The sequence below is a fragment of the Tetrahymena thermophila genome, assembly GCF_000189635.1.
Source record: "Tetrahymena thermophila SB210 genomic scaffold scf_8254607, whole genome shotgun sequence".
NCBI classification, from domain to species: domain Eukaryota; phylum Ciliophora; class Oligohymenophorea; order Hymenostomatida; family Tetrahymenidae; genus Tetrahymena; species Tetrahymena thermophila.
Window position 1 is genome coordinate 275,345 of NW_002476377.1, and position 26,811 is coordinate 302,155.

Consider the following 26,811-nt stretch of genomic DNA (forward strand, 5'->3'; position numbering starts at 1 on the left):
TACATAAAAAAAATAAAAAATATACATATTTAATAAAAAAAATTAAAAATTCAATATTTATAGTTCTACTTTTTGACCAAGTTCAAATATTATGGCTATAAATTTTTCTAATGTTATGCATAATTGAAAGCCTAGGTTCTCTTTCCTTTGGTGTTTGAGATTTCTTCTTTAATTTAAGTCTATGTATCTTTTTTCTTAAACAGTATTGTACTTCAGAGTAATGCTCAATTACTTTTGTGAAGTTATTATGAGGGAAATAAACATCGAAATGTTTCATTTTTTCAAATTAAGTTTTTAATAGATATAAATCTTCTAAACCTAGTGTTAATTTGGAGTTATTTGTTTGATTGAACTAATTATATTGTGAAATTTAGGCCTACATTTATTTTAATTATGAAATGTAAGTATTAATCTTTTATGCAAATATTTCTTTTTTAAAATCATCGTTAGATAATAGGTTCATTTAAGTATTGTCCTTTGAAAATGTTTAGTTTACAATATCGGATTCCGATTCGAATGGTATACCTGATTTTAATTTATTTAAAATCTAAGTATCTTAGTATGAATTATGATTTTATAACTTTTTGTAATTGTCGTTTGCATTTTTAGATTACTCTAATTTTTCATGAGATATGCTCCTCATTATACTAATGAATTTTTACAGATACTTATTTTGCATTTTATTTTGATTTAAATAATCTTGCTTTTCAACTTTATTGGATTTCATTTTATCTTATTCATTTCTGCTTTAGCCTTTCTTGAGATATTTTTTTAGGCTTGATTATTTTTTAGTTTGTATTTGATCAGCTTACTATAAGCTTTTACCTTTGCGCATATCAACTTAATTCTAATTAGGAGAGGGTAATTTAAATTTAACAGACATACTATTCTTTAAGCTAGGTTTGCTAATAATATGAGATTCTTAGTTTAGTAGCACAGATTCACCAGAAAAGCCTTTTTCTTCTTATTTTATAGGTTATTTACTCTGGTTATGGTTATTCTAATTTTCTGTATGTTAGCCTGCAATTTTTCTATTGTTAGTATCCAAATTAACTTAAATTGTAGTATTTTTATAATTTTTATTATTAAAGAAAGAATCTAACCTATTTGCTTCAGAAGGGATTTCTTCGTTATCAATGCCCTAATCAATATCGAATGCCATTTCTGATATCGAAGGAACTAATTAAATTTATTCAGATTGAGCGTTTTTGATAGTGATTTGGCTTGAATATATCTTATTTTTATTTGATAGAATGCTCTTTTAATTATTTATCTATTTCATTGGGTTAAGAGAATTTTAGTTGTCGATTTATTATGGGAGTTTCTCTTATTCTGCAGAGTCTGAATCACTAAAATCCTCTTCATAAATTTATTCTGGCTGAGAATCCTAAGAATCAGAAGAAAGAACAGAATCTGAGAGATCTTCATCAGTAAATACAGTTTCGTTGAGTAATTTATTAATATGAATATAGTCATCAATTCCATCTATCTCATCACATTAAAATCTTTATTGCTAAAGCTGTATATTTCTTAAATGCCTAAAAAGTTTTAATTTAGTTTACTATTTTCTATTAAAAGCCTATCTATCAAGTATCAGAGGGTCTTATATAAATTTGTACATCAACTAAATTAAAATTTTTTAATTTTAAAATAGGTAATAATGTAAATTATTTGATTACCTTTTTTTTATCAGGATTAAAGTGGAAGAGAGGGCAGTCTTTCTCAAAGTGCTGAAAATCCCAGGCCAAACTTTCTTTACTATAGCAGCAATAAGAACACTTGGTATGAACAGAAGAATAATTTTGATTTAAAAGAATATCATCTCTAATCATGCAAAACTTTTAATAGTCTTATTCATTCTCTTTAACTATTTAGATGAATGTATCTCTGCTAATTTTTATCAATGTTGAAAATTTCAAACTTCTTACATGTTGATTCCTTGGCTAACCAGTAATAAATTCAATTTCACCTTTATTAAATTAATAAAAAATATTAAAAAAGCTTAATAAAAATTGATTTACCAAAAAATTGATTGCTATTTAAGTTAATTATTTGCTTGGTATGATCATTTTGTTCAAAAGGGAAATAGTAGCACTATACAGAACCTTTTTCAATAAAATATATTGAACAGTCGTCTGAATCTCCTTAGTTATAAATAACTTCTTCAGGATGACATCTCTGCTCAATAGATGCTTAGGCTAATTTATTTAAAGTATTCTCTGAAAACATAGCTTTAAAGAATGCAGATTCTTAAATTAAGGATCTATTTGCTTCGATTTTTAAATTTTCCTTTAAGGTGTTAGAAAGCTAATCGACTAAAGATTATTCTTTTTGAACTTACTCTGAGAGACTTTCATTCCAATAATATTGTAGATAGTGACGTATTTGAGTCTACAAATTAATTGGTATTTTCTTCTTTCTCATATATCCATTTACGATTATCAAATTATCTTTTTTCTATTCGTTTTCTTCATTTATTTTCTTAAATATACTGCCAATCTATTTTAATTAAAATGTTTTTTGAATAAAATTTTAAACATATTTATTTCTAAATTTAAAATGTCAATTTAAATAAAACTTTTTTTTATAAAAACCTTACTTCACTTATTGAATATGCAAAAACACCACATCCAGTTAAAATTGTAATAATACTATATATCTTTTCAGCGCTAGAGCTTGGAGTTACATCACCATATCCAACTGTTACCATAGTTACTGCGCTAAAGTAAAAAGCATTTAAAAACTATACATACCATTCTTCTTCTTATATTCCATATTTCTAAATCCAGGTGATAATGCCATCATTTTCATTTTTACCTATCAAAATCCAAAAGCAACTAAAAATATGGATTATATATAGATTCATATAGAGTAGCTTAAGCAACCTCATTATTTAACTTGCTTTTAAAGAAAAGTAGAATTACATTTCGATTCTTTTCAGAACAATTCTGAACCATCTGAATCTTAAGAAAAAGGCTAAAAGAATTATAGTATAGTAGTATGAAGAACTAGTATCTACCCTTACAGATATAAATATTATCAAGCAAATTAGAGAAACTAAATCAGTTAAAAATCCTAATAAATAATAATTAAAAATTATAAAAATTTATAAACAAAAAAAAAATAAGAGTTCACCAAAAATTAATTTTTATTTATTTAAATTTGTAATCTAAAAATCAGATCAGTCATTTTATATAAATTGCTTAAAATTTAAAATAAAGTATCTAATTAATTACCATTTTCTAAATAATGGATCATAATAACTTTTCTTTACTTAATCTCTTGCCCTTACTTGATTACAGAAGTATTAAAATTGCAGAGTATATCGATGAACAATAAGATAATTAGGACAATATTAAGAACAATTTATCCAACCATATTAAACAAATCTTTGTTAAAAGCTATGATAATGGGGATCAATATAAAATAATATTAAAGAATAATGATATGAACAAAATCCCAGAGTCTTCTGAAATTTGATTGTTATGGGATCAATGGTATTTTCTTCAATAAATTAACAAATTAAGTCATCTTATTTTTTTCATTTGTATTTTGATATGTCTTTTTTTCAAACATTGTTTTTTTTGATTAAAAAATAGGAGATCCTCTTTCAAAATCAGCTTGATTCCTTTGCTTTCTATATAAATTTTAAATTTTGTCTTGAGGTCTACTACTCTATTATAATATTTAAAAGTCAGAAGACTTGTCTCCGATTTGATTGAAATAATCCTTCTTTCTATTTATGAAATTAAACCTCTCTTTGGTTATGTAGATAGAATGAAGTAAATTTAGAGCAAATTACTAAACACGGCAAATTATTCTCATTTTCTTTGATTTTTAGTTATTTTAATTATTTTAATCTTGCAACAGCAAAAGATCTGGATAAATCTGACTTTTCCTTTAGCTCTTACCCATATTATTACTATTGTGGCTCAGATTTTTAGATTTTAAATGCTTCTTTTCATAAAGTAATTTAGAAGGGCAAGAGTTGTGGAGCTTTTCATCTAATTCTATTAAATCTTAGCTGCCATTTTTATTATCTCGAAGTATGATTACCTAACTTTACTTTTTTTATCCTGGCTTGTAATTTTATTAATGCTAATTCATAAGTTCCACTTCTACATTTCTTTGTGTTTAACTCTCGTAGTAATTGCTTTGTTCTGTCTCAAATTAAACGGTAGGATTATCTGCCATCTTATGATTTGTTTATTTGTTTTCTGTTATTTCTTAATTTTTAAAAAAATATTGTTTCTCAAATAATTATAATTAATAGCGAAAATAAAAATATAAGTAAGTAAATAGTTGATTATAATTCTTATTTCCTAAAATTGGAGAGATAGATAAATCTTACTGAGAATCATCCATTAAAGTATTATCTGTTTTTTGAACATACTCTAACCATAAAAGATATCAATCGTAAAGATTAAGCCAAAAATTATCAATAAAATAAGTCACATTTAAGCCTTTAGGCTAAAATTCGTTCTTTGATAATATTTTATTATTACAAATAAATATTTTAAATATTTGCTTTAATGGGTATTTTGGTTACTTAAAATCTTACAACAAAATATAATTTATACGTTAGAGATAAATAATTTATTTTGTAATTTACTAAATAACTAAATCTTCATAAATAGGTTAAGATAGACAATAATCCTAAAAATTTTTTCTTTTATTTTTTATTTTCTTTTTCAAAGATGTAAATTAATTTATAACTTAAATAAATTACTACTAATTGTTTCAAAATTATTAAAAGAGTATCCTTTCATCTTTATGAATGAAAGCCAATTTATATTTAGGCTATTTTTAGAAAATTTTTAAGAATAAGGCCAATTATTGAGAAAAAAATGTTTAGTCAACTTGCCTTAATTAATTTATAGGATAACACAATAGCTATTTATTTAGTAATTTAAGTAAATAGTATCTTAAATAATTAACAAATTCTTTTATAATTTAATTCTTCTGTTTTTTAAATAATTATCTTGATATAAGTTTGTAAGCTTAAATAAAGACAAATAAAAATAATTAATTTCATTAAAAAATTAAGATAGAGTTAATTGAATTTAGAAAAAATAAAAATTATGAATATAAATAAAATATTTTAATTAAAAATTATATTTTTAATCTATTTTATCAAATCTAAGCAATTTTTATTTATATTTTAATAAATATACATTTTTATTTGATAAGTATGACTAGGATCTATTATCATTATTGGATTAAAAGCAATTACAATTACAATGACAATTCAAATTATTATTTTAATTAATTAATTTTAAAATTTAGTTGTTAGATTTGTGCTTAAAAATTTACCAATTTATTTAGTTAGAATTGTAAATATTTTTTTCTATTAGCTAGAAATGTCAAATTAATAAGGTAAATTATTAAATTAGCTAAATTATTAATGAAATACATTATCAAAAAAGATAATCAAGACTTATAAAAGTTAGAATCACTTCAATAATCATCTTAACAGAATGTAAATCATCCTTTTTATAGCATGATTAAATGTTTATCATAAATTTAAGCAAATATGAATTATTGTTCAAAGTAGTATCAAATTAAAATTATTATAAAATAAAATTTAGAATATTAAAAGGAAGTCTAGCGAATTAATAGAAGATAGCGAATAAGGAAATGTTGATTAACAATAAAATACCAAGAATAGCTCATAAAAAATTTAAGTTAAGGAAGATAGCAATAGCAGTGAAAATATTTAGTAGAAATGTAAGAAGGATTGTTAAAATTAGAATGGTTAAAATAACGTCTCCTAAACTGAGGATACCAGCTAAAATAATTAGGAGTTACGTTTAAAAGCAAATAATAAGGAGAAGAAGATAAATAGTGATATGAAACATTTTCTCTCTTTGCTACAAAAAGTTGAATAAGCAAAACTAAAAAAAGAGTAATTAACTAAAGCAGGTTAAGATGTGGGATTTAGTTAATAGGACCATTAAAATGAATTTAATTCTAATAAAGATGAATAAGATGATAATTAGCAAAGCTAATTTAATGAATAATAACAAAAAGAATCATAATGTTAAAATAAAGATGAGCAAAAAAATGAGGACAATACTAATGATATTATAGATAATTAAGATAATTTAGTGTAAAGTAATGTGAAGGAATAAAAATAAAATAAATTTGTAAATTCTAAATAGCCAAATTATGAAGGAAAAAGCTAATAAGAAGTTTATAGTCTACATCAAAATGATATAGATATAGGATTTAATAGCTATTCTATGTAAGATTTTGAAAGAAAATAACTTGATGAAGAATATGATGATGATGAAGATGAAAGGCTAATAGAATTTTAAAGATTAGAAGATATTCAAAAATAAGAAAATGACTTTTCTTCAAAAAAAAACTTTGAAGAAATTTAATTGAGTGATAAAATTTAACAAAACTCTTAAGATTAAAGAGACTGGAAAGAAATAGTAGAAGATGAAAATTTATCTGTAATATATTCAGATGCAAATGAAAGTAGAAGATCTACTCATGATAACACTCACTTTAATTAGAGTCATAAAGAAAAATAATTAATAGAGGAAACTATTAATTTAATTACATAAGAAATAGAATAAGAGGATAAACTTATCCCAATCTTATAAAATTTTAAATCCATTCAAGTAAGTAAGTGTATTTCATCTTTAGTAAAAATCTTATCAATAATAAATTTATATTTCAATCTAGATGAATTATATATCAAAGCAATAGCTTTTATTTGAAGAGAATGAGAAGTTAAAATTAAAAGCAGATTAATTAAATCATAAAAATTAGCTTTTAGAAAAAACCATTCATTTTTCTAAGCAACAGATAAAGCATTTAGAATCTCAAAATACCAAATTACTTGATGAATATGTAAATATGTTTTAATCATTTTGCAAACTTTATATAAATTCTTAATAAAAAAATAAATAAATTAAGGAATATATTTAAAGAGAAGTAGAAAAAATGAGATAATTGGAGAAGGAATTAAAGCACTCCTTAAATGAAGCTAAATAAATGAATGTAAATTACTTAATACAAATATTTATTAAATATTCATTATTTTTATGATGAAATCATATATGATAAACATATAAAAACAAAAAACAGACTTAAAAATAAATAAATAAATAAAATATTTTGCCTTAACAATAGTTTTATTAAAGAGCAGTTTTAATTTCTAATATCATGTTTAAATATAATGTTTAAAAATGATTAATTTATTTAAATAATTTTTTTTCTATTTTTATTTTTAAAAATATAGTTAAATTTTAGTGAATTACTTAGAATCAAAAATGAAGAGAATAAATAAAAAGAGTTTTAATCGAAAATGATAATGGAAAATTATAAAAAATTAGGGATATAAATGTCTTAGTTTCAGTAAAATTATGGCTCTTTAAATGAAAGCATTAAGTAATTATATTTCTATTAACAAGAAGTAATTTAAAAATTTTTGACATATTCTTAAGATTAATAGTGACTTAAGTTCTAGAATCATTAAATACTGATAAAGAGATCAATTAAAATAGGCTTTTGAGTAATTTTTCATAAGGTATTTTTATTTTTCAAAATAGTTTTATTTACTTAAAGTTATGTCAAAACAATCATTTTTGTAATTAAAACTAAAGATTCAAATTTCAAAAGCACAAATTCAGATAAATTTCCTTTACAGACAGATATTAATAGCCTACTTGATTAGTAATCCGACTCTTCATTTTTAAAGAATGTTTCTTCGCCAACTTACCTTAATTATTAGTCAGAGAATATTCACAATTAAAATAAAAGACTATCTTATATCTAAAGAGCAGGTAAATTGAATGATAAAAATAGCTTGCATAAATCAAAAGACAGCTATTCTGCCAATATTAAAAAAAAGAGACCCTCTAATATATTAATTGAATTAGGCGATAACCCCAGCATAAATAAAAGTCCTATAAATAAATCTGCTAGTGTCTCTCCAATAAGAAAAAATTTCAAGCCACACTAATTTAGCAATCCTTTTTATTATAGTCAAACAACAAGAAATTCTTAAAATTAGTCTTCAAAAGCAAAGTAATTAAAATTTAAATCTATCTATTAAATTAACTTTTTAAATTAAACTAAATTAGATAAATATAAGAAACTTACAAGAATTACTTAAGTAGTAAAAAATGAAAAATAAAATAATTATTTATTTTATTTAATCTCTTTAAAGCCACAAATTAATTAAAAATTAGCAATAAATTAATAAATAAATAATAAAAATTAATAATAAGTTTGATTATCTTTAGTATATGTAAATATCATTATAAATGTAAGAACAAAATAAATATAAAATTTTTAAAAAATTATGAAATATTTTACAATTATTGATGATTTAAAAATATTTATTTAATAGCTTGATTTTAATTTAAATAAAATTCTCAATTGATTTTATTTGACTTAGTTTCAATATTAATTATCTTATTGACTTTATTATATATTTTATTAAGAAATATTTTACAGCTATTAAGATAAACTATTCTTAACTTTTATAGTTTGAGAAACACTTTTTCTATTAAAAAAGCTCTTTCTACTATTAATTGACTATGTTTATAATGACTAAATATTTAAACGAGTAACTCCTAGAATTTAAGATGATTTTTCATCATTATTATCATTTTCTTCAAATGAAGTTTTACCTTTAAGTTATTTTAAAAGAGGAGGAGACAGTAAATTTTAATTATATGATTTTTCATACTCCAGTAATTTTGAATTATCTTGACTTTCTTATCGATTTAGAACAATTTTGTAAGAATTATTATTATTATTTTACTTTTCAAGGCTATTTTATATTGAATTTAATTTGGAGGCTGAAATTGATTTTCTTAAACTGCGTTAGCTTTTGCTGAAAGCTGAAATTTCAAAATTATTTTGAAATTTATTATCTAAAAATATTTTATTTCTTTTATTTTATGCAAGGAGTTTAACTTTTTTCTGTATATACGGTAGGATATAATCGTAGTTATTAAAAGGAAAATAAATTTCAAAATTCTGCATCTTATCAAAATTTTCTATATCATAAAAAGTTTAATAATGATTACTCTGGTTTATAGAGGAATAATTATTTTAATATTAAATAGATTGATTTGAAGAATATTTTTTGAAATGTTTTTGTGGATTAATATTAAAATCGTCTGATGCTTAGTTATCCATCATTTCTACTATAGAATTTCTATTTATCAAAATAGTATCCTTTTTAAAGGGTCTCGATGTTTTTCTTTAAACTTCATTTTTTTCATTATTATCTATAATAGTATTTCCTTAAATTTAGTTTTATTGATTTTGATCTAAAATATCTTATTTTTTTGTTTGTGATTACAAATTAAAATCAATCTATTGCTATTAAGTTGAATCTTATGATCCTTTGTCTTTTAATTCTAAAATTTTATTTTAAGACTAGTCAATTCTTAGTATTGAATTTTTTTTTGTAGAAAAACTAGGAATTTAAAATGAGGCTCTTTTAATGTTAATCATATTCTTGTGATCAATAGAGTCTTTTTCTATCTATGAATAAATATTTTAAAGAATAAGTAATTTAGTTTAATAGCAGATTTAATTTTAATAAATTTACAAAAAATGATTATCTTTACTAATTCTAATCACTCATCTTTCTGACAGGATATACTTAAATATTATTTTTTTTTGCTATGTTTTATTTTATTCCTAAAGAATTGAAAAAACCATTTGATTTTATGTATTTTTCAGACTAGTTTTTTGAATGGTTTTTAATTGATAGAATATCATCATCATCTTCTTCACTATCTAAATCTTCACTGGTAAATGTTAAATTTGTTTAAGCTTTTTACAATTAATTGGTTTAATCTTAAAGCTAATATATTTCATTTATAAAACTATTATTTTAATCAGTAAATTTTATTTAATCATCTTAAATTTCTCTAAGATAAACTAAATTTTGCTTGAACTTATAGCATTTCCTAGATACTTTTACTCTATGAGTGTTTATAGCCTAATAAATGAATCTATTTTGCAACTATTTTATTTTAACTTGAAAATAACAACTTATAACTTAATAAAAATTACTTTCTTTATGTTTGGAATAAAATGTAAAAAAGGGCAATTATATTCACTATGAGCAGGCTAGTCTTCTGATTAACACAAACAACATTTCCTAGAAAATTATGTTGACCCATTTAAAATTATTTAATCTTTAATGTAGCAAAACATCTCGTAATCTTCTTTTATTTCTTCAACAATTTTTATGAATTCTTCTCTTTCTATTTTTAGTAGTGTAGTAAATTCTAAACTTCTAAAAGTTTATCTTCTAGGATTTCCTGTGAAAAATGAACCCTCACCTTAATTTAATTTAATTAAATTAAATAAATTAAATTATTTTTAAAATTATTTTACCAAAAAATTGACCTTGTTTAAGAATTGATTAGACATTTTTATTTTATCTTTACTAAGTATTGTTAAATCCTTCAAGTTATACTTCAACTGAACCTCTTTCTATAAAATATATAGAACATTCCATATCACCTTTTAAAAATATAACTTCTTCAGGTGTGTATTTTTACTCTTAAGCTATTGAAATGGTTTTCAACAAAGTTTACATTGAAAAATTTTTTTTCAAAATCGGAGATTCTAAAATAAAAACTTTGTTAGCTTCAATTAATAGGTTTTCTTTCAAATTATCTGAAAGTTAATTGATAATTCTTTATTCTTATTTTATTGAAGAAAACTCACTCTCATTCCAATAGTACTCCAAATAGTGCCTAATTTTATGCTATAACTAATAGCTTATTCTCCTTTGCTTCATATAATTGTTAATCACATACATGTTGTTTTTAATTAATTTTTAGCTTTTTTGCATCTCCTAAAAAATTGATCCAACCTAATTATTTATTTTTCAAAATAAAATGAGCCTAAAGAATAAATATCTTTCAAAATTATTTTGAAAAATAAAAGGAAATTCAAAAATAATCTATTTTATTTTAATATGTTTTTCTTTCAATTAAAATTATTTTAGATATAAATTTTAAGGAATTTAAAAAAATTAATTTATAATATATTTATATATTACTTCGCTAATGGAATAAGCAAACACACCACAAGCTGATAAAATCGTAAAAATACTCATGACCTTTTCCACGTGAGTTTAAGGGGAAATGTCTCCATATCCAACAGTTACCATCGTAACAGCATTAAAATAAAAACTGTACAAATACGAAGAAAGATGTTGGTCTTCTCCTACATTTTACTTATCTAGCCAAGTAAATGATTATCCATAAATATGCTCTAGTTTTGATAGTAAAATCCAAGAACAAGCTAAAAAGTGTATGATATAAATATTTAAGAATAATAAATTCCATAAACTCATAAATTAACTTATTCTAGGGGATAAATGAAATCTAATTTCAAGTCTTTACTAAAACTTTTAAAACTTTTCAAGTCTCAAGTAGAATAAAAAGTAAATCACTGATAAGTAAGATTGATATTAAAAGCTTATGTTAAGTTTTTAAAACTTTAACCCAATTAAGATAAAAAGAGGTAAAAGAGTTAGGCAATCTCTCTTCATTCCTTTTAATAAATGAGTGATTATAACAAAATTAAATAAATGAATGAAATTATTGGTTACCATTATTCATATATGTTTGAATGATTTCTGACCTAGTATTTATCACTTTACCTCTATAGAATATAGTAGTGTTAAAGTTAACGAGCAAATCACTTATTAATAAGATAACGCATACAATAGATATGTAAAAAACTCCTATGTATTAGGTAAAATCAAAGCAAATACTAAGAGGAATGAGAAGGAAAAAAAAAGCAAGGGAAATAAGCTAACTTATATCCCAAATAATTCTGTACTACGATAGCTAATCAAATATAGGAATATTCTTTAATAAAGCATAAAACTTCTACTTTAAAAAGTGAGCAAAAATATTGAAATTATTCTAAGCAAAAGAAAATTTTGTTTGAGAATTTTAAGATAACATCTCAAATCGACTTAAAGAGTTTATTTGATCAACGTTGTTAGCTAAAACGATAGAATCTGATTTATCTGATAGAATGCTTCGCATTTTTTTGGATTAAAGGAATACTTATTTCTTAGAGGTTTATAATAAACTAATCATTTTTGTAGTAAATTTCTTTATCAAGAGATGTATTTTAGATTTTTTAAAAACTCTTTGGATTATAAAGGATTTAATAAAATTGGCTTAGGAACCTCTTCTCGATTATGCGTTTTGCTACTCTAAAGTTTGCCTTTTTGAAAGTAAAATATCCCTAATATTTTTTTTCTTTTTCATTTTAATGCTTTAACTTGCCTATTATTAGTAACTACTATTTAAAGAAACATCTGATTTTTATGGCAAATTATTTATCAAAGATGTCTACAACATATTTTCACTTTTAAAGAAATTTAAATCAATTATTGATATTTTATTACATTTAAAAAAATTATTTTTACTTTGAGATCTTGCTTAGTTTTTTTTAAGTCCTTTCAGGGTTTACTTTGGCTTCAGAATCAAATAAATTGCAATATGATGAACTACTTTTTTATTCTTCAAATGTTGTTATGTTTAAGCCTCTATTTCTGTAAAATGTATAAATTTAGGAGGGATACATAAAAATTAAAATATTTTTACGTTATTTAAATTAGATTACTATTTTTATTTTAGTAAACTTGACATTTCGGGTCTAATTTTTCTGTTTAGTTTTTTAGAGTTATATCAGCTTAATTATTCATCGCTTTTGTGATTATTTATCAAATTAATTGTCAAAATAGAATTGTCATAAAATTGAAGAGATTTTGCTTTATTCTTTGAAGAATTTATGTTAGTTAAGATGAAATATTATATTTAAAGATTAAATTGTAATAAGTTAAACGAATATATTAATACTTATTAAGATTGATTACAAAAGATTAATTTAAATTGAAGTTTATATATTTTATATAATTTCCAAAAAATGTCTTATTTATTTTTTTTAGCAGTCCTTAAATAAATTTTATGTTAAATCAAAGTTATTTTTAATTTGATTCATAAAAATTTTATTCAATTATTAATATAAATTTTATTTAAATTTTAAAACATGGTTTTTAATAAATGTTAAATAAATAATAAAACAATAAAAAAACTGATTTCGCTGAGGATTTAATGTAATTTCAAAAGTTGATTATGATTTATAATTTAAGGAAAAATCATTAATAAACATTTAGATAATTTGATAACAGAGCCAGTAAATTCAAGACAAAATTTATTTACAATAATAATTCTCAATTTGTAAAATTTTTATTTTCTTTTTTTTGGTTATATTAAAGAAACAAGGTTAATCTAATGAGGCTTTATCATAATTAGAATGTTGAAATTCATTCAAGGTACTCTATTGATTAGACTGACTTTTAATAAAATTTTTATGCTCTCACTTAAGGTGAGTAAAATTAACTCCTATTTAGTTAAATTTACTTTGTTTATTTTTGCTAACTCATTGTATTTTGCAGACAAAGAGATTCGCTGATAATTAAATCTACTTTTGCGCTAAAAGTGCTCTCATTTTAAGAAATTTATTTATTACTTGTGCTATTTTTACTTTCCTCTTTTTCAAGTTGACTTTAACCATGAGCTTTTTTTCCTAAATTGCTTGTAAGTGTTTCTTGATAATTACTTGGAGAATTAACTTTATTTTGTTTGATTTCAAGCATGTTTTATAATTTATTTTTACTCAATTATTGATCAGAAAAATTCTCAAAGCTTTTGTTTTTCTCCAAAATAATAGTCTTTTTTGAAAAGTCGTTTCTTAAGTTTTGCAATTTACTTAAATTGCTGTAATTTAAGTTACTTGCAAAGAGCAATTAGCTATTTCTTATATTCTATGACTGTTAGATTCTCTACTTAAAAATAGTACTATGTCTAAACTAGCTTGTAATTTTTATTGAGTTTGAATTATTTTACTTAACGTCTTAATTTTAATCCTTTTACTTAGTTAAGAGCTTATGAATTTAATTTTAATGCAAAATAACTTTATCATAATTATTGTGGACAAAGTAAATTTCATAAAGCTTCATTCTATCTAAGTCTTCTAAATTTGTAAATTCAATATTATTAATGTCAATTTTCAGCGATTATTGAGAATTGTGTTCATCATTTTCTTTTTTTTCAAAGCAATCTCTAATGCTTTTTATATTTTGGGAAACCTAATCAATTTAAGTCTCTATTATTTTTTTGATGTCTTAGAGTAAACTCTAATTTTAAGAAGATAAATTATTTTGTGAGTTATTCTTTTATGTGTTTCCAAAATTTGGTTAAATTTTGTTGCTAGAGTTCGATATTATCTTTAATTGGCTATTTCCATTGAAATTATAATTAGTTTGGCTTATTTACCTTTATGAATTTTATTTTTAAATTTGATGACTACCTCTTCTAAGAATATTTAAGTGATTTTTTTAGTTAATCTTAATCCTTTATTAATTAGATATCTATTTGGCTTACTCATTAGTTAAATTTTAGTTTATATCATTAAAAAGTATGTCCTCAAAATTATTTTGGGCACTTAAAGAATGACTTCTTTTTCTTTAAGAGTTTTCAAGTTCAAATTCTTCTTAAATAGCTAATTCAGCATTTTTTATATCTTATTCAATTTTTTTTGGTTATATTTCTTGGTCTGTCGTAAATTTTTAATTCATTCTATTTTTTAAAAGCTCTTTTACATTTAAAAAATCTTGAGAAGAAATATCTGAACTTAATTTTTTAAAAGTAAGATTTTGATTATTGCTTGATTATGAAAAATTTGTATTTTGTAAAGAAGTGCAGTTCTTTTACTAAACTAGCTTCAAAGAGTTAGCCTAAAAGCTTTGAATTTAATTGACTTAACTTCTTTTTATTTTATTTTTATTTTGCTCTTCAAGGCTGAGGTGCTAAATCGAGGGTATTTTAGGATCCTACAGGATATCTCTCATAGTAAAAAATTCATTTTACGAGATGATATCTTTAATCGATAATGATTTATCTAATGAGGACTCTTGTTAATCTAAAGAAGACGATTCGCTTTTAGAAGCACTGTTTTCAGAAGAGTTTTCTGATTTTTTCTATTAAATATGTCTTGAAAATGCAGAAGGCTGTACTTAATTTTTAATCTGAGTTACATATCCTTGCTGAATTTCTTCTTTAATTATTTGTACTTCTGGATGAAGCTGAGTTCTCTTTTTTTATTTTGCTCTCATAGTGAAAGAATTATTTGAGGAACTTAGAGAAGACTTTTTATAGCTCGACTTAATTTCAGAGGAATAACTTTCATCAGATGATTCCTCTGAAGAATACGAAATATTTGTGTTTAAATATGTCTGTGTATTTTCAAAGGTATTTTATTTTATATTATTAAAAATTTACAATTAATCTCCATATTAATTTTAATCTAACTCTTGAAGTAGATTAAACCTTTGGCAATAATTTTAGACATAGTCGTTAATTTACTTTAAATTCTTAGAATAAAAGCAAATTTAATCTTAGCTAGAGCGAAATAAATTCTTCAAAGTTTCATATTAGCTTTGATGTCTTTTAAAGTTCTGCCTAATTGATTAAGATTAATTGTTAGAAAACCTAGCTTGTATCTTAATAAAGTTAGGAATAAAATGAACAATTGGGCAATTTTATTCTAAGTGGTTAGGGTTTTAGCTAGAAACTCCTTCGCAAAGCTAACACTTACGAGTGATGCTTTTTATATTATACTTATTTAAAATGCTGTCGCGAATTAAACAGTACCTTTCATAATCGCCATTATCTTCTTTTATAATCTATAAAAATTTTTCTCTTTCAATTTTTAATAGTGTTGTAAATTCTATACTCCTAAAGCTTTATTTTCTAGGCTATCCAGTAAAAAATTCGTTCTCTCCTATTTAATAAAATAATAATTAAAAACACTTTCTTTCTTTCTATTTAAAAAAATCACCAAAAAATGATCCTGTTTTTAGTGCTATAAAAGACTAAGATTATTGAGACATGTTCTAAGAGGCTTAAAATATTTCAACTTATCCTTTCTCAATAAAATAAAGAGATGTATCTTCTGTTTCATCTTAAAAGTAAATAACCTCTTCAGGATTATATTTTTATTCTTTTATTAAAGGTATTATTTTAAGAATCGTTTTGAGAGTAAAGTTGTCATTAAAAATAGGAGATTAAAGTATAAATGCTCGATTAGCTTCTATCATTAGGCTCTCTTTCAAATTATTGGATAATTAATTTATTATTTTTTTTTCAGCTTCTATGTCTTAGTATTTGCTTTCGTTCCAAAAGTACTCTAAATAATCTCTCACTTAGTACTAAAGCTCATGGGAAATATTTTTTTTCTTCATGTAATTGTTGATAATAAAAATATTTTATTTTATTTATTTCTTATAAAATTGGATTTCTTTAAAGATACTTCCAACCTATTAATTAATTTTTATGCTTAATTAACAATTTAATAAATATATTTTTCGATTTCGATTAATTGATGCAAAAAGCTGCTTATTTTCACTAATAAGTATATTTAAACACAAAAAAAATTAGTTAATTTCAATTAAAAAAAGAAATATGTTTAAACTTGCAAAAATATTTTAGATTTGCTAAATATATTTTTCGCCTTAATTAAAAAAAAACTAAGAAAACGAGCACTTATTAAAGATAAATCAATTATAAGCAAATTCATTGAATTATTTATATTTTCTCGAATTTTTCTTATTTTAAAAAGTCAAAATATACTTAGTCATGTTAAATTTGTAAGTAAAAATATGTATTTTTTTTAGTAAATATGAGAGAAAATTTATTTGTGGTTTATAAATATAGAATTTTGAACTGTAAAAGCTATATTTATTCATATATATATGTTTATTACCTCTGTGATTGAATAAGCAAATACCCCACAAGCTGAAAGGACAGTTATTATACTTAAAAACCTTTCCTAATGATTTTAAGGAGTGAGATCACCATAGCCAACAGTGACCATTGTTACAGTATTAAAATAAAATGAACAAAGATATTAGATGTACCATACTGAATCCGAAATGGAAAGTATCGACATCCATGATATGTTTATATTTTTGTCAGCGATCATAATCCAGATACAAGCTAAACAATGAATTATGTAAAGATTCAAAAATAATAGTTTAGCCAATTTTAAAACCTAGCTAATTACAGGAGAAAAGTGTAATCTTATTTCTATTTTTTTGAGAAAGCTCCTGCAATTTTAAAATCTCCAATAGAAAAGGATTAAAAAGGAATCAAAAAATCGTTTTTATTATTCGTAGGAACTTGTTTGACTTATTATAATAAGAAACAATAAAGGTAAGATTGTGATGATATCTTTTTAAAAGCCTTTTAAAAATAAAAAATAATTATAGAAAATAATCTGAATTAAAATAAAATTACTCACCTTTCTTTTTATAATTTTAGAAGATCTGTAACCTGTTTTCAATTAATTTGCCTTATAGAAATAAACTTGTATTACAAATAACTAAAATGTCCAAACATATAAAAATAAAAAATAGGATAGCTACTATTAGAGTATATTCAACGTTTGCTATAAAATTGCTAAATGCTATCTAAAGAGGTATTAAAATAAAATAGAAGGACAGCATTACCAGCTATAAAGTATCCCAAATCATTCTATTGATAGAAAAAGGTAAAAAAACAGGGAATTTATCTATTATTAGTAGTAGCTTTTCCTTTAGCTTTAACTTGCTAATTAGTATATCATAATATGAAGCATTTTGATAAAATTGATTTGCAAATATACCTTGTTAGTTTTAATTTACTGATTCTGAAAACTTAAATTTTTGACTGCTTGAGTCATAATATGATGAGGATTTATCTATGATTATTTACTGGTATTAGGGGTTATTTTAAAAAATTATATACTGCTTTTTATAAATTAATAGAAGCAATTTCTAAACAAAAAATTTGATATTCATTGACAGCTTTATTTTATGAAAGATTGACTTGATTTTTTTCTTTTGCTTGTTAATTTATTTAACTCTATTAGATGCTTATTATTCATTTTACTTTACAACATAATTAGTTGATTGTCTTTTTTTTTCCTTATTTGCTTATAATCTTTATTCATTAATTTTTTAAGAATGAATATCAACAATTAGCCCTAGCCTATCAGTCATATTATCTATTGGACTCATATCTGAGCATTAATCTTAATCACCATTTTGAACCGATGAATCTTTATCGTCTCTTGCGTAAGGATTTAAGCTTTTATTAAAAGCTTACGAACCGTCTCTAAATGTTTCTGATCCATTAAAGCTAAGTCCCTAAATAATTAACTTGCTTTTTCTGGTTTCCTACTATTAATCTTACTCTTAGTTCTACTATAGCTTTATATCTGTCTTTTAAGATCTCCTATTGTAAAAATTATTAGGAAATCCGCTAAATATAATTTTCCATAACGATCAAGTATTTACACATTCGTGATTTAAATCGAGTTTGATGAATTCTCATCATGCTTAATTTTAAAAAAATCAGAATTTCTATTATCTAAAAGCATATTTGTTTAAATAAACATTTAGTTTTTTATAAATATATAGTTATAATTAATTTTATAAAAAAGTATTAGAAAATTTAATCGAAATAGTCAAATTAATAATATTTTTATTTTTAATTAATTAATTAATTAATTTATGATGCAGTAAAACAAGATTAAATATGTAAATTATAAAATTACGGATAAGATAATAAATACATGATTGATTTAGAAAGCATTCAATTTTATCAAAAATAATTTTAAATTTTTGAAAATAAATGTAAAAATAGCTGTGTTGAATAGTATTATTTAATATTTATGTTCAAGTTATTTCAACTATCAGAGAGATTTTGTAAAAAGTAAAATTTCAATTCGTTTTGAGAGCTAACTAGGAGCAAAATCAGTATTAAATCAGAATCATAAGGGTCAATTTGCTCCTACATAGTTAAATTTTGATATTAAAATACAAATTAAGGAGAAAAATAAATTTAAAGCAAATTTATCTAAAGGGGTTTCGTCGTCTTATATATTCATATAGTAATAAGAAAAAAAAGAAATTGGCTTTGATAATTTTATATTAGCACGCACTACTTTTTAAATTTAAAAATGAGCAAATCAAATACTCATCCAGCACCTCAAATGAGGAAACCAGTAAATATTTAATAAAATGTGGGGTCCCAAGTTAAGAAGGCCCCTTAGGGTGAACAAATCAGTTAAAAAAATGATTCAGCTAATCATGCTTAAATGCAAGAAGATGAAGAAAAAATTTATAGAGTTCTTAGTAGCTGTTACGACGATTATCTAAAGGTAATTATTTTCGTTTTAAATCACTTTACTTAAATCAAGAAATCATTTTAAAGCTGATTTATCTCTCTGATCCAAGATTGTTGTTAAGAAATTGTGAAAAATAATGATGAATTTATTATTAGATGATATAAATTTATGTACTCACTTATATAATATGACTCACTTTTATTATTTTATTACACTTAGGGTAATAAGGTTTTAATGAATAAGATCGTGAATGAAATGTCGAATAGGCACAAGGAAAAGGAACATATAAAAATGTGGTTAAGGGCATCCACTAAAAAGCTGATTGATCTATTTAAGAATAAGCAAGATGTCAACTTTTTGATAGAGGTAATATTGTACTAAATGCCTTGGTTTGAAGCAGGTAACGAATATGAGATTTAGTTGCAAGAGCAAGAGTAGAAAAAGATACTGTAGCAATAGCAAACTCATGCAAACTAGCAATAGCAGCATGGAATCGGAAGTAGTACCTCGCTTTTCAGCAATGCATCAAGTTCAAAGAGAAACATTTAGTAGTAGCATGGACAATAATTAACAATAAAAAAACCATCTCCTCACTTCGATTTGTTTTCAGAGCTTTCTAAATTTATAATGACTCTGCTGTCTTTCAGTAATGCCTTTGCACCATAGATTATTAAGTTCCTCATTTCCAATATTGTGCCTATGTATTTTATTCTTTTTCTTTATTATACTTCCTTCATACATCTTTCAATTTTTTTGCTTTTCTTCTACCTTTTTTCGTTTGTTTCTATTTTCCATATTTAATGCAAACGCTAACCTAACCTAACCATCCAAGCAATCAAGTTTTCATTAATTCATTCATTCATTCATGCATACTTCTTTAGCATATTTTCTTTTCATCTTCACATCCAATCTAGCTAAATGGTTCTCATCATCATTCATTCAGTCAATTATTCATTCATTTATTCATTCATTAGTTTAGTCTTGAGTTTCAATAATACCTTTGGAGTATTTATTAAAATTAGATTTTTCTAATATACAAACATAGAAGATATGTGTTTCAAACACCTAACTTAATCAATGTGTGTCAAACCATCGATTTGACATGAAGATTGAGTGTGTTTTGCAAAAGATGGCGGAATCAAAATTTTGAACGAACGTATGGTTTTTAAGCTCACAAAGTTTGAAAGTGGAACGGAATGAGTTTAGCAAACATCATACTGTAATAAAAAGACATATTCTTCAAAGTATCAGGAGACGTTTCAGGGTTCTTTCGGTCGGTCTCTAGATAAAAGTAATGTAGTGATAGAATTTGTAGAAATTTCATAATATTATAATACTAAAATCAACAGAATAATCTTAGTATGAACCAAATAAATAAGACTATCTATCTTGATTAAGAGGAAGTTAAATTAATGATCGTTTGTATTCCCATAATCTCAAAGTATTTATAAGTAAGTATGATGAGAATCAAGAATGACAAGAGCGATCAATCGATTTCATTGTTCTAGCTAGCTAGATTTATTTATTTATTACAAAGCTGACATTTTCTTTTTATAAAATTTTAATAAGAAAAGCAAAAATATAATTTTGTTATCTTGAACCTTGCAAAGTTTTTTTTCTAGCAAGACTTACTTAAGGCTTAATTAGCCATTTTCCGAAAATAAGCGAAATGGAATAATTATGCTTTAAGTAGCAAGATACATTTTTAGATGAATAATAGGGATTAAATGTTAAGAAAATTATATAAAAAATAGGGAAGTGAAGGAAATGGAAAAAAATAAGAAATCCGAAATAGAATTAGAAGTTGAAGGAAAGGTTTTTGAAAACCAAAAAAAGCTATTAATGTATATCAGAGACATAATGAATAAGTATATTCTTAACAGTATAAATGACGTCAAAGAATTAAACAAAGAAGATACTAATTTTTTATTAGGAGTCCTCAAATACCATCCTAATTCAAAAGAAAAAATGTAAAGATACGTCAAGCTAATTATTGGTTAAGCATAATTCGATGACAAAATCTCGAAATGCTTATACATTCAAAACAAAGAAGGTTAGAAGATAGATATTTCTTATGTAAAAAGTGTGTTTAATTTAGTTGATGAATAATTCTAAAAAATTGGATTAAAGCAAGGCTCCCCAAATTAAAAAAAGATGATGTTACAAGTTGTTGATTTGCTAGCAAAAATAATTAAAATATATCCTCTTTACTAAAATGACCTATGTCGCATTTTACAAGAATCTTATCCTCATAGAGTGCAAGGAGAATAATTCCATAAAATATATCTTACTAACATTTTATAACTCGCTATTAAATGCCCATAGCTTATGCCTAAAATACTGATAATTGCTGTTTAAAAATTGATTGAAATAGACTCAGAAATCAAGCTTGATCATGACGTAAATAACATTTATTTGATTATAATTAATTCTTCCTAAATTTGCTATATATTACTTCCATTCATTCATACATACATTCATTTTAACTTTATTGATAACTTATTTTCTACATCAATTTAAATTAAATCCTTAAAAAAATATACTGAGTAAATGGTCATTTATTGCTACGCGGAATCTTTTTTTATAAATAATTTCAGAATTTATTAGTAAAACCGCGAAACTGAAGATAAAAATTATTTAATATTAATGCTGTAAAAAACTCATCACATAAAAAATAATACACTTTTTTTAATTTCTTCACAAAAATTTCTTTAAAAATCTTAAAGTCAATTTTGTTTTACTTTCTTTATTGTTTGATATTTGAAATTAAATTAAATTTTGCAAACAATTATTAGGATAAATTTAAAAAAATTAATTTTGTAATTAAAAAAAAGCAATCCTTTTAAATGAATGGATGAAACTTAATTAAAAAATTTTAATGAAAATATTTATTTATTTCTAAATTTTGAATAAGTATACCATAATTTTTCATAAACTCCCCCATTTTTGTTGAAAAAAATTTAGAAATCCCCCACCCAAAACCCACATATTTTTTTTTAATTAGACTAGTTAATAAGCTCAATTATTAAAAAAAAAATAGATTAAATGTGAATATTATATTAAATGTTTTAAAATAAATTTTTAATTTAGTAATTTATTAAAATTAAAAATTATAAATAAAAGGCCTAAGAAAATGAGAAGAATAGTTAAATTATGGCTGAAAAACTTGATTGGCTGATGCTAATAATTTTTGAATTCATAGATTATTAATTAAAAGATAAAGTTAGTAGCGATTCTTGTTTTGGACAAAAAGAAGAATTAAAATAAAATAGCTAAGATAAAAAAGATAAATCTTAAATGGAAGACAAATTTTTTAAAATATTTTTAAATGTATTTAGTGAATAAATATTAATCACCCATTAAAGCAAATATGTTTAGTTTATAATATTTTATCTTTGCTCACTTCGTAACTCATTTTAAAACGCTTTTTTAAATCACCTTGTAAAAAATATAACTGAGAAAAATCCTTTGATTTACAAATCAACCTAAATCAATTCTATTTATTATCTTGGCAGCTACATTGCTCGTGCAAAATACATCGAAAATGAAACTATTAGAAAAATATTTGAATACCTTATTACTCATTTAAATAGATATATTCAAAAATTTGATGAGAGACAAAAAGAAGAAAACTATAATGAAGGTCTCCATAAAATTCACTTAAATTTATACCATCTTTTACAAGCAATGCTTTATATCTTATGCTATCGTTTCAAAGCAGTCTTAGAAAGCAAAGAAAATCTTTTGTAGAAATTCTACGAGATTATGGACAAGGCCTGTTCTAATTTTAATGCATTATTTTTTATTTCTCCTCATATTTAAAATGTTTTTAGTGATGTTTGCGTTAGCTACGGCGAAGATTAATTAGTAGAACTTTTTGAAAAAACTAGCTAAACAAGTTAAGCAACAGAATCAATATCAGCTGCTCTGCAACAAAGAGCTTAGCTCTTAGATAACTACTTTCCATTTGATCCCTATTGCTTACAATATAGTGATAAGTTTATTTGCGAAATATATTAAAATTGGTAAGACACAAATTCTTTATCATCTCAATCTTTTGTTGAATAATAATTAGAAAAGCAACAACCTTAAACCAATAATAATAAAAAATCCAAAAAAATGTCAAAAGGTAATAATGCTAATAATGCTAGCTCTAACTTAAATATCAACAATCCTCCAATAATTTAAAATAGTCCTCACTTTAATAATAGCCTAAATAATAGTTTTATATGCAGCCAATCTCATAATAATCCTAACAATATAACAGGAACTTTATTAAATACAAGTAGAAGCAACTATGGTTTCACTATTGATAAGCTGAACAATATTAATGACTTAGAATACGACAGGGATAACATGATTTATGATGACGAAGATGTAAAAGCTAATAATAATAATCATATTTTAGATTTCATAAATGAAAGTGATCCTGAATTCTAAATATAATAAGCCAAATATCATAAAGACAAAAAATCTTTAAATGGAAAACGTAAAAACCCAAGTACGACTGATAATTCTGTGAATAACACTCCAATTACAAATAATGATGAAGACAGCAACAATTAACCTATTGTTGACTCAAAAAAAATTAGTAAAAAATCTAAAAAATCTTCTGATATTGAAGATGATTTTAACAATGCCTCTTTTGGTAATAAAAAGTTGTGCATATAAGAAATGTAATTCTGAGGAAACTTAAAATGAAATAATTTAATTGATAAGCTTCGCTACTATTAAATAAATCTTAGCTTAGATATTTCAATCTATAATAATAATAATAACTATAAAAAAATAATAAAAAAATTTACTAATAAAAAATTTAAATATTTTAATTCATTATTTGCTTTGAATTATTATCACTCGTAAATCAAGAAATAAAAAATAAATAAATAAATGAGTGAAATGTTTCTAGCGGGATTAATAATTTAGCATACATACATACTTTAAGCATTTAAGACAAATAAATAAATAATAAGTAAAAAACAAACTAATTGAATGAAAGAATAAACGAAAAAACTATAAATAAACTATACATAAATACATATTCAAAAATATTATTTAAACCCTTAATATATTATTGTTAATTAAAACTTTTCAAATTTTGTCTGTAAATCTCTTTATTTTATTCTACATAAATCACTTTAAAATAATTTAAAATTATCATAAATTAATTACTTACTATGTATCTTTTAAAATTAATTAGTAATTTTTAATATCCAGCCAACCAAATATTCTTTTGAATATTGTAAATTTTACAATATTTTAAATTTTACTTCATTTTTTGAAAATACTGTTTAATAGGGTGTTTACATTAAAAATATAGGGCTTAACATATTGATTTATAAATATTTTTGTTAGTCTCAATAACTTAACTTTATCTATCTACTTTACTTAACTTTTTGTACGCCCTAAAAAAGAAAAATTTGTTACTCTTCATTTCAAGCCATAGGGAAAAGAGTATTAAAATTTATCTATGTTAATTTTAATTTGACTTTAGCAAAAATTATAATAAAATTTTAAATAATTAAATTAAAAAAATTGAAAACTTTGTAACAAAATGGATTAAAACTAGCAATTGCTCTCTACAAATGAAAACTCAAAATTAAGTTTTGAGTAATTTATTAAAGAAAAGTATTGCTGCTGCAATATTTTTAAAATTTTTATTGGAGTTGCAAATATTATATGCGCTTTGATTGTAGGCATTTCTTTTGCCTCTATGAAATCAGCTTGTAAGGATGGAGGATCAATTGCAGGTGCTGTAATTTGTTTTTTATCTATCCCTTTAGTTGCAGGTGCTCTGTTTTACAATTAAAAGAAAAACCCTTCATGTGCTACGTCTTTTTTTATAATAGCAGGTGTAGGAGCTACATGTTTAATAGGTTTAGTAATATGTGTTTCTACAGTTGGCTACAATTATGATCTGAAAGTGGTTTGCAATTATCAAATATGCTAAAATAATGAAGAGCCTATTTATGGACCAGCTAGATTAGTTATAGATGTAGAAACTGATAGTTCATTCTCATGCACATCTGCATCAGAGCAAAGTATTCTAAATGAAGTCTAAAAAGTGTATTTATATGAGTGCAATAGTTGCGATAAGGATAATATTGTAATTTAAAATGCTAGAACTTATCTAATTTTATCTCTCTTCCCAACTATATTAATAGCCGTAATCACAATAAATACTTTGTCATTCACACCAGTGTTCAAAAAAATTATTAATGACAAATACTCAAAATATTTATAGAGCTAAAATAATCCATTAAGTTAATGATTTACACAATAAATACACTTAATTAAAAGCAAAGAGTTTGTATTTTTAGAAGTATGAATTTTTTAATATTTTGTGTTATTTTTGTTTTATACTTATTATATTGTGACCTAGTTATTAATTTAGTAATTTTTAAAATTTTTTTGTAGAAGGAGGTTATATATAATATTGAAGAAAATAAATTTAATTATGAGAAGATATATTTTTTATATCAAATTCAATCTGGAATTTTATTAATTTAATAAAACTGATTAATCTTAGTTAATTAATCTAAATTATTGTAAAATAATATATTTATAAATTTATTTATTATTATTTTTTTAATATTTTTATGTTATTTATATTTTACTAAAATGATTTCTACCTAATTAATTAAATCTGATAAACAAAATAATTTTTTTAAATATTTCTTTAAAATAAGCAATTTATTAATCAATCAAAAAATAATTTTGGATAAATTTAAGTTTGAGTAAAATAATATTTTTTAGAATTATTTACTTAATTTAAATTAAAGTTGATTAATTTTTGAATATATTTATATTTTTGACCTTTTATATTTAAAAAGCACCTATCAATTCATAAAATTATTTTCAAAAAACTTTATTAAAAAATTAATCAATTAATTATTTTTGCAAAAAAGTATTTATTTTTTATTTTTTACCTTATTAATTTTTGAATATATTTTATATAATTTGTCATTTATTTTTATAATAACACCTAATTAACTCAATCAAAATGATAAAAAAAATAATTTTCTAATGTGATTATTAAAAAATCTATTAATTATATTGTAAAATAATATATTTTTGATAATACTTACCTTACTAATTAATATTGAAAATATTTATTATTATTTGCCTTTTATTTTTATAATAACACCAAATTAATTAAATTTTATAAAATAGATTATGAATAAAAATAAATTAATCAATTAATGAATTGTCTAAAATTAATTTACATTTTTGTAAAATAATTTTAAAATTTTTATGCAAAAGTAAACTAATTTTATTATATATATTATATATTTTTTTATAACACCATATTAATTGACTTTTTAAGAAATAATTTACAAAAATATGTAAACTAAGTAAAAAATAGTTTAATTTTTAAAATAATTAATCAATTAAAAGTAAGAATTAATCATTGTTAAAATGAAATAACTGTAAAAATATAAATGCATATCAATTATAATTATTTAAATTATGATTTAATTTATCTATAAAAAAATTAGAAGCCATTCAGCAAATAATCTAATGCAACTTTAATTTTTATTTTAATTCCCTTGTACTTCCTCATTC

General features: G+C 22.7%; 7 protein-coding genes across 7 annotated transcripts; 3 read left to right on the forward strand and 4 right to left on the reverse strand. All coding sequences in view use genetic code 6, as the record gives it.

The window, feature by feature from the left end:
- Nucleotides 1–82: 82 nt before the first annotated feature.
- Nucleotides 83–4,194, reverse strand: TTHERM_00438990 (cyclic nucleotide-binding domain protein; the record flags this gene model as incomplete). The annotated part of the gene is made up of 5 exons (XM_001017796.3): nt 83–1,624; nt 1,680–1,969; nt 2,022–2,499; nt 2,600–3,075; nt 3,237–4,194. 5 exons carry the CDS (start codon nt 4,192–4,194, stop codon nt 83–85), a joined length of 3,744 nt encoding a protein of 1,247 aa, XP_001017796.2.
- Nucleotides 4,195–5,282: 1,088 nt separating this feature from the next.
- Nucleotides 5,283–8,142, forward strand: TTHERM_00438980 (hypothetical protein; the record flags this gene model as incomplete). Its single annotated transcript, XM_001017795.2, has 9 exons — nt 5,283–5,376; nt 5,427–5,479; nt 5,589–6,629; nt 6,694–6,861; nt 6,928–7,011; nt 7,253–7,401; nt 7,458–7,540; nt 7,617–8,040; nt 8,097–8,142. The coding sequence occupies exons 1-9, from the start codon at nt 5,361–5,363 to the stop codon at nt 8,140–8,142; spliced, it is 2,064 nt and encodes a 687-aa protein (XP_001017795.2). The 5' UTR covers nt 5,283–5,360.
- Nucleotides 8,143–8,415: 273 nt separating this feature from the next.
- TTHERM_00438970 (cyclic nucleotide-binding domain protein) lies at nt 8,416–11,161 on the reverse strand (the record flags this gene model as incomplete). The annotated part of the gene is made up of 6 exons (XM_001017794.2): nt 8,416–9,513; nt 9,581–10,000; nt 10,051–10,322; nt 10,378–10,742; nt 10,806–10,861; nt 11,051–11,161. 6 exons carry the CDS (start codon nt 11,159–11,161, stop codon nt 8,416–8,418), a joined length of 2,322 nt encoding a protein of 773 aa, XP_001017794.2.
- Nucleotides 11,162–11,994: 833 nt separating this feature from the next.
- TTHERM_000438959 (hypothetical protein) lies at nt 11,995–12,718 on the reverse strand (the record flags this gene model as incomplete). Its single annotated transcript, XM_012798051.1, has 3 exons — nt 11,995–12,296; nt 12,440–12,559; nt 12,637–12,718. The coding sequence occupies 3 exons, from the start codon at nt 12,716–12,718 to the stop codon at nt 11,995–11,997; spliced, it is 504 nt and encodes a 167-aa protein (XP_012653505.1).
- A 398-nt stretch (nt 12,719–13,116) lies between these two features.
- On the reverse strand, nt 13,117–18,523 carry TTHERM_00438960 (cyclic nucleotide-binding domain protein). The gene is made up of 5 exons (XM_001017793.2): nt 18,413–18,523; nt 17,377–18,350; nt 16,840–17,318; nt 15,916–16,393; nt 13,117–15,858 (listed from the first exon to the last, which is right to left on the reverse strand). Exons 1-5 carry the CDS (start codon nt 18,511–18,513, stop codon nt 13,340–13,342), a joined length of 4,551 nt encoding a protein of 1,516 aa, XP_001017793.2. The 5' UTR covers nt 18,514–18,523; the 3' UTR covers nt 13,117–13,339.
- Nucleotides 18,524–18,945: 422 nt separating this feature from the next.
- On the forward strand, nt 18,946–24,376 carry TTHERM_00438910 (RNA polymerase I-specific transcription initiation factor RRN3). The gene is made up of 4 exons (XM_001017788.2): nt 18,946–19,278; nt 19,465–19,946; nt 21,000–21,645; nt 22,369–24,376. Exons 1-4 carry the CDS (start codon nt 19,078–19,080, stop codon nt 23,929–23,931), a joined length of 2,892 nt encoding a protein of 963 aa, XP_001017788.2. The 5' UTR covers nt 18,946–19,077; the 3' UTR covers nt 23,932–24,376.
- A 423-nt stretch (nt 24,377–24,799) lies between these two features.
- TTHERM_00438900 (transmembrane protein, putative) lies at nt 24,800–25,516 on the forward strand (the record flags this gene model as incomplete). The annotated part of the gene is made up of 1 exon (XM_001017787.1): nt 24,800–25,516. The coding sequence occupies one exon, from the start codon at nt 24,800–24,802 to the stop codon at nt 25,514–25,516; it is 717 nt and encodes a 238-aa protein (XP_001017787.1).
- Between the last annotated feature and the right edge of the window lie 1,295 nt (nt 25,517–26,811).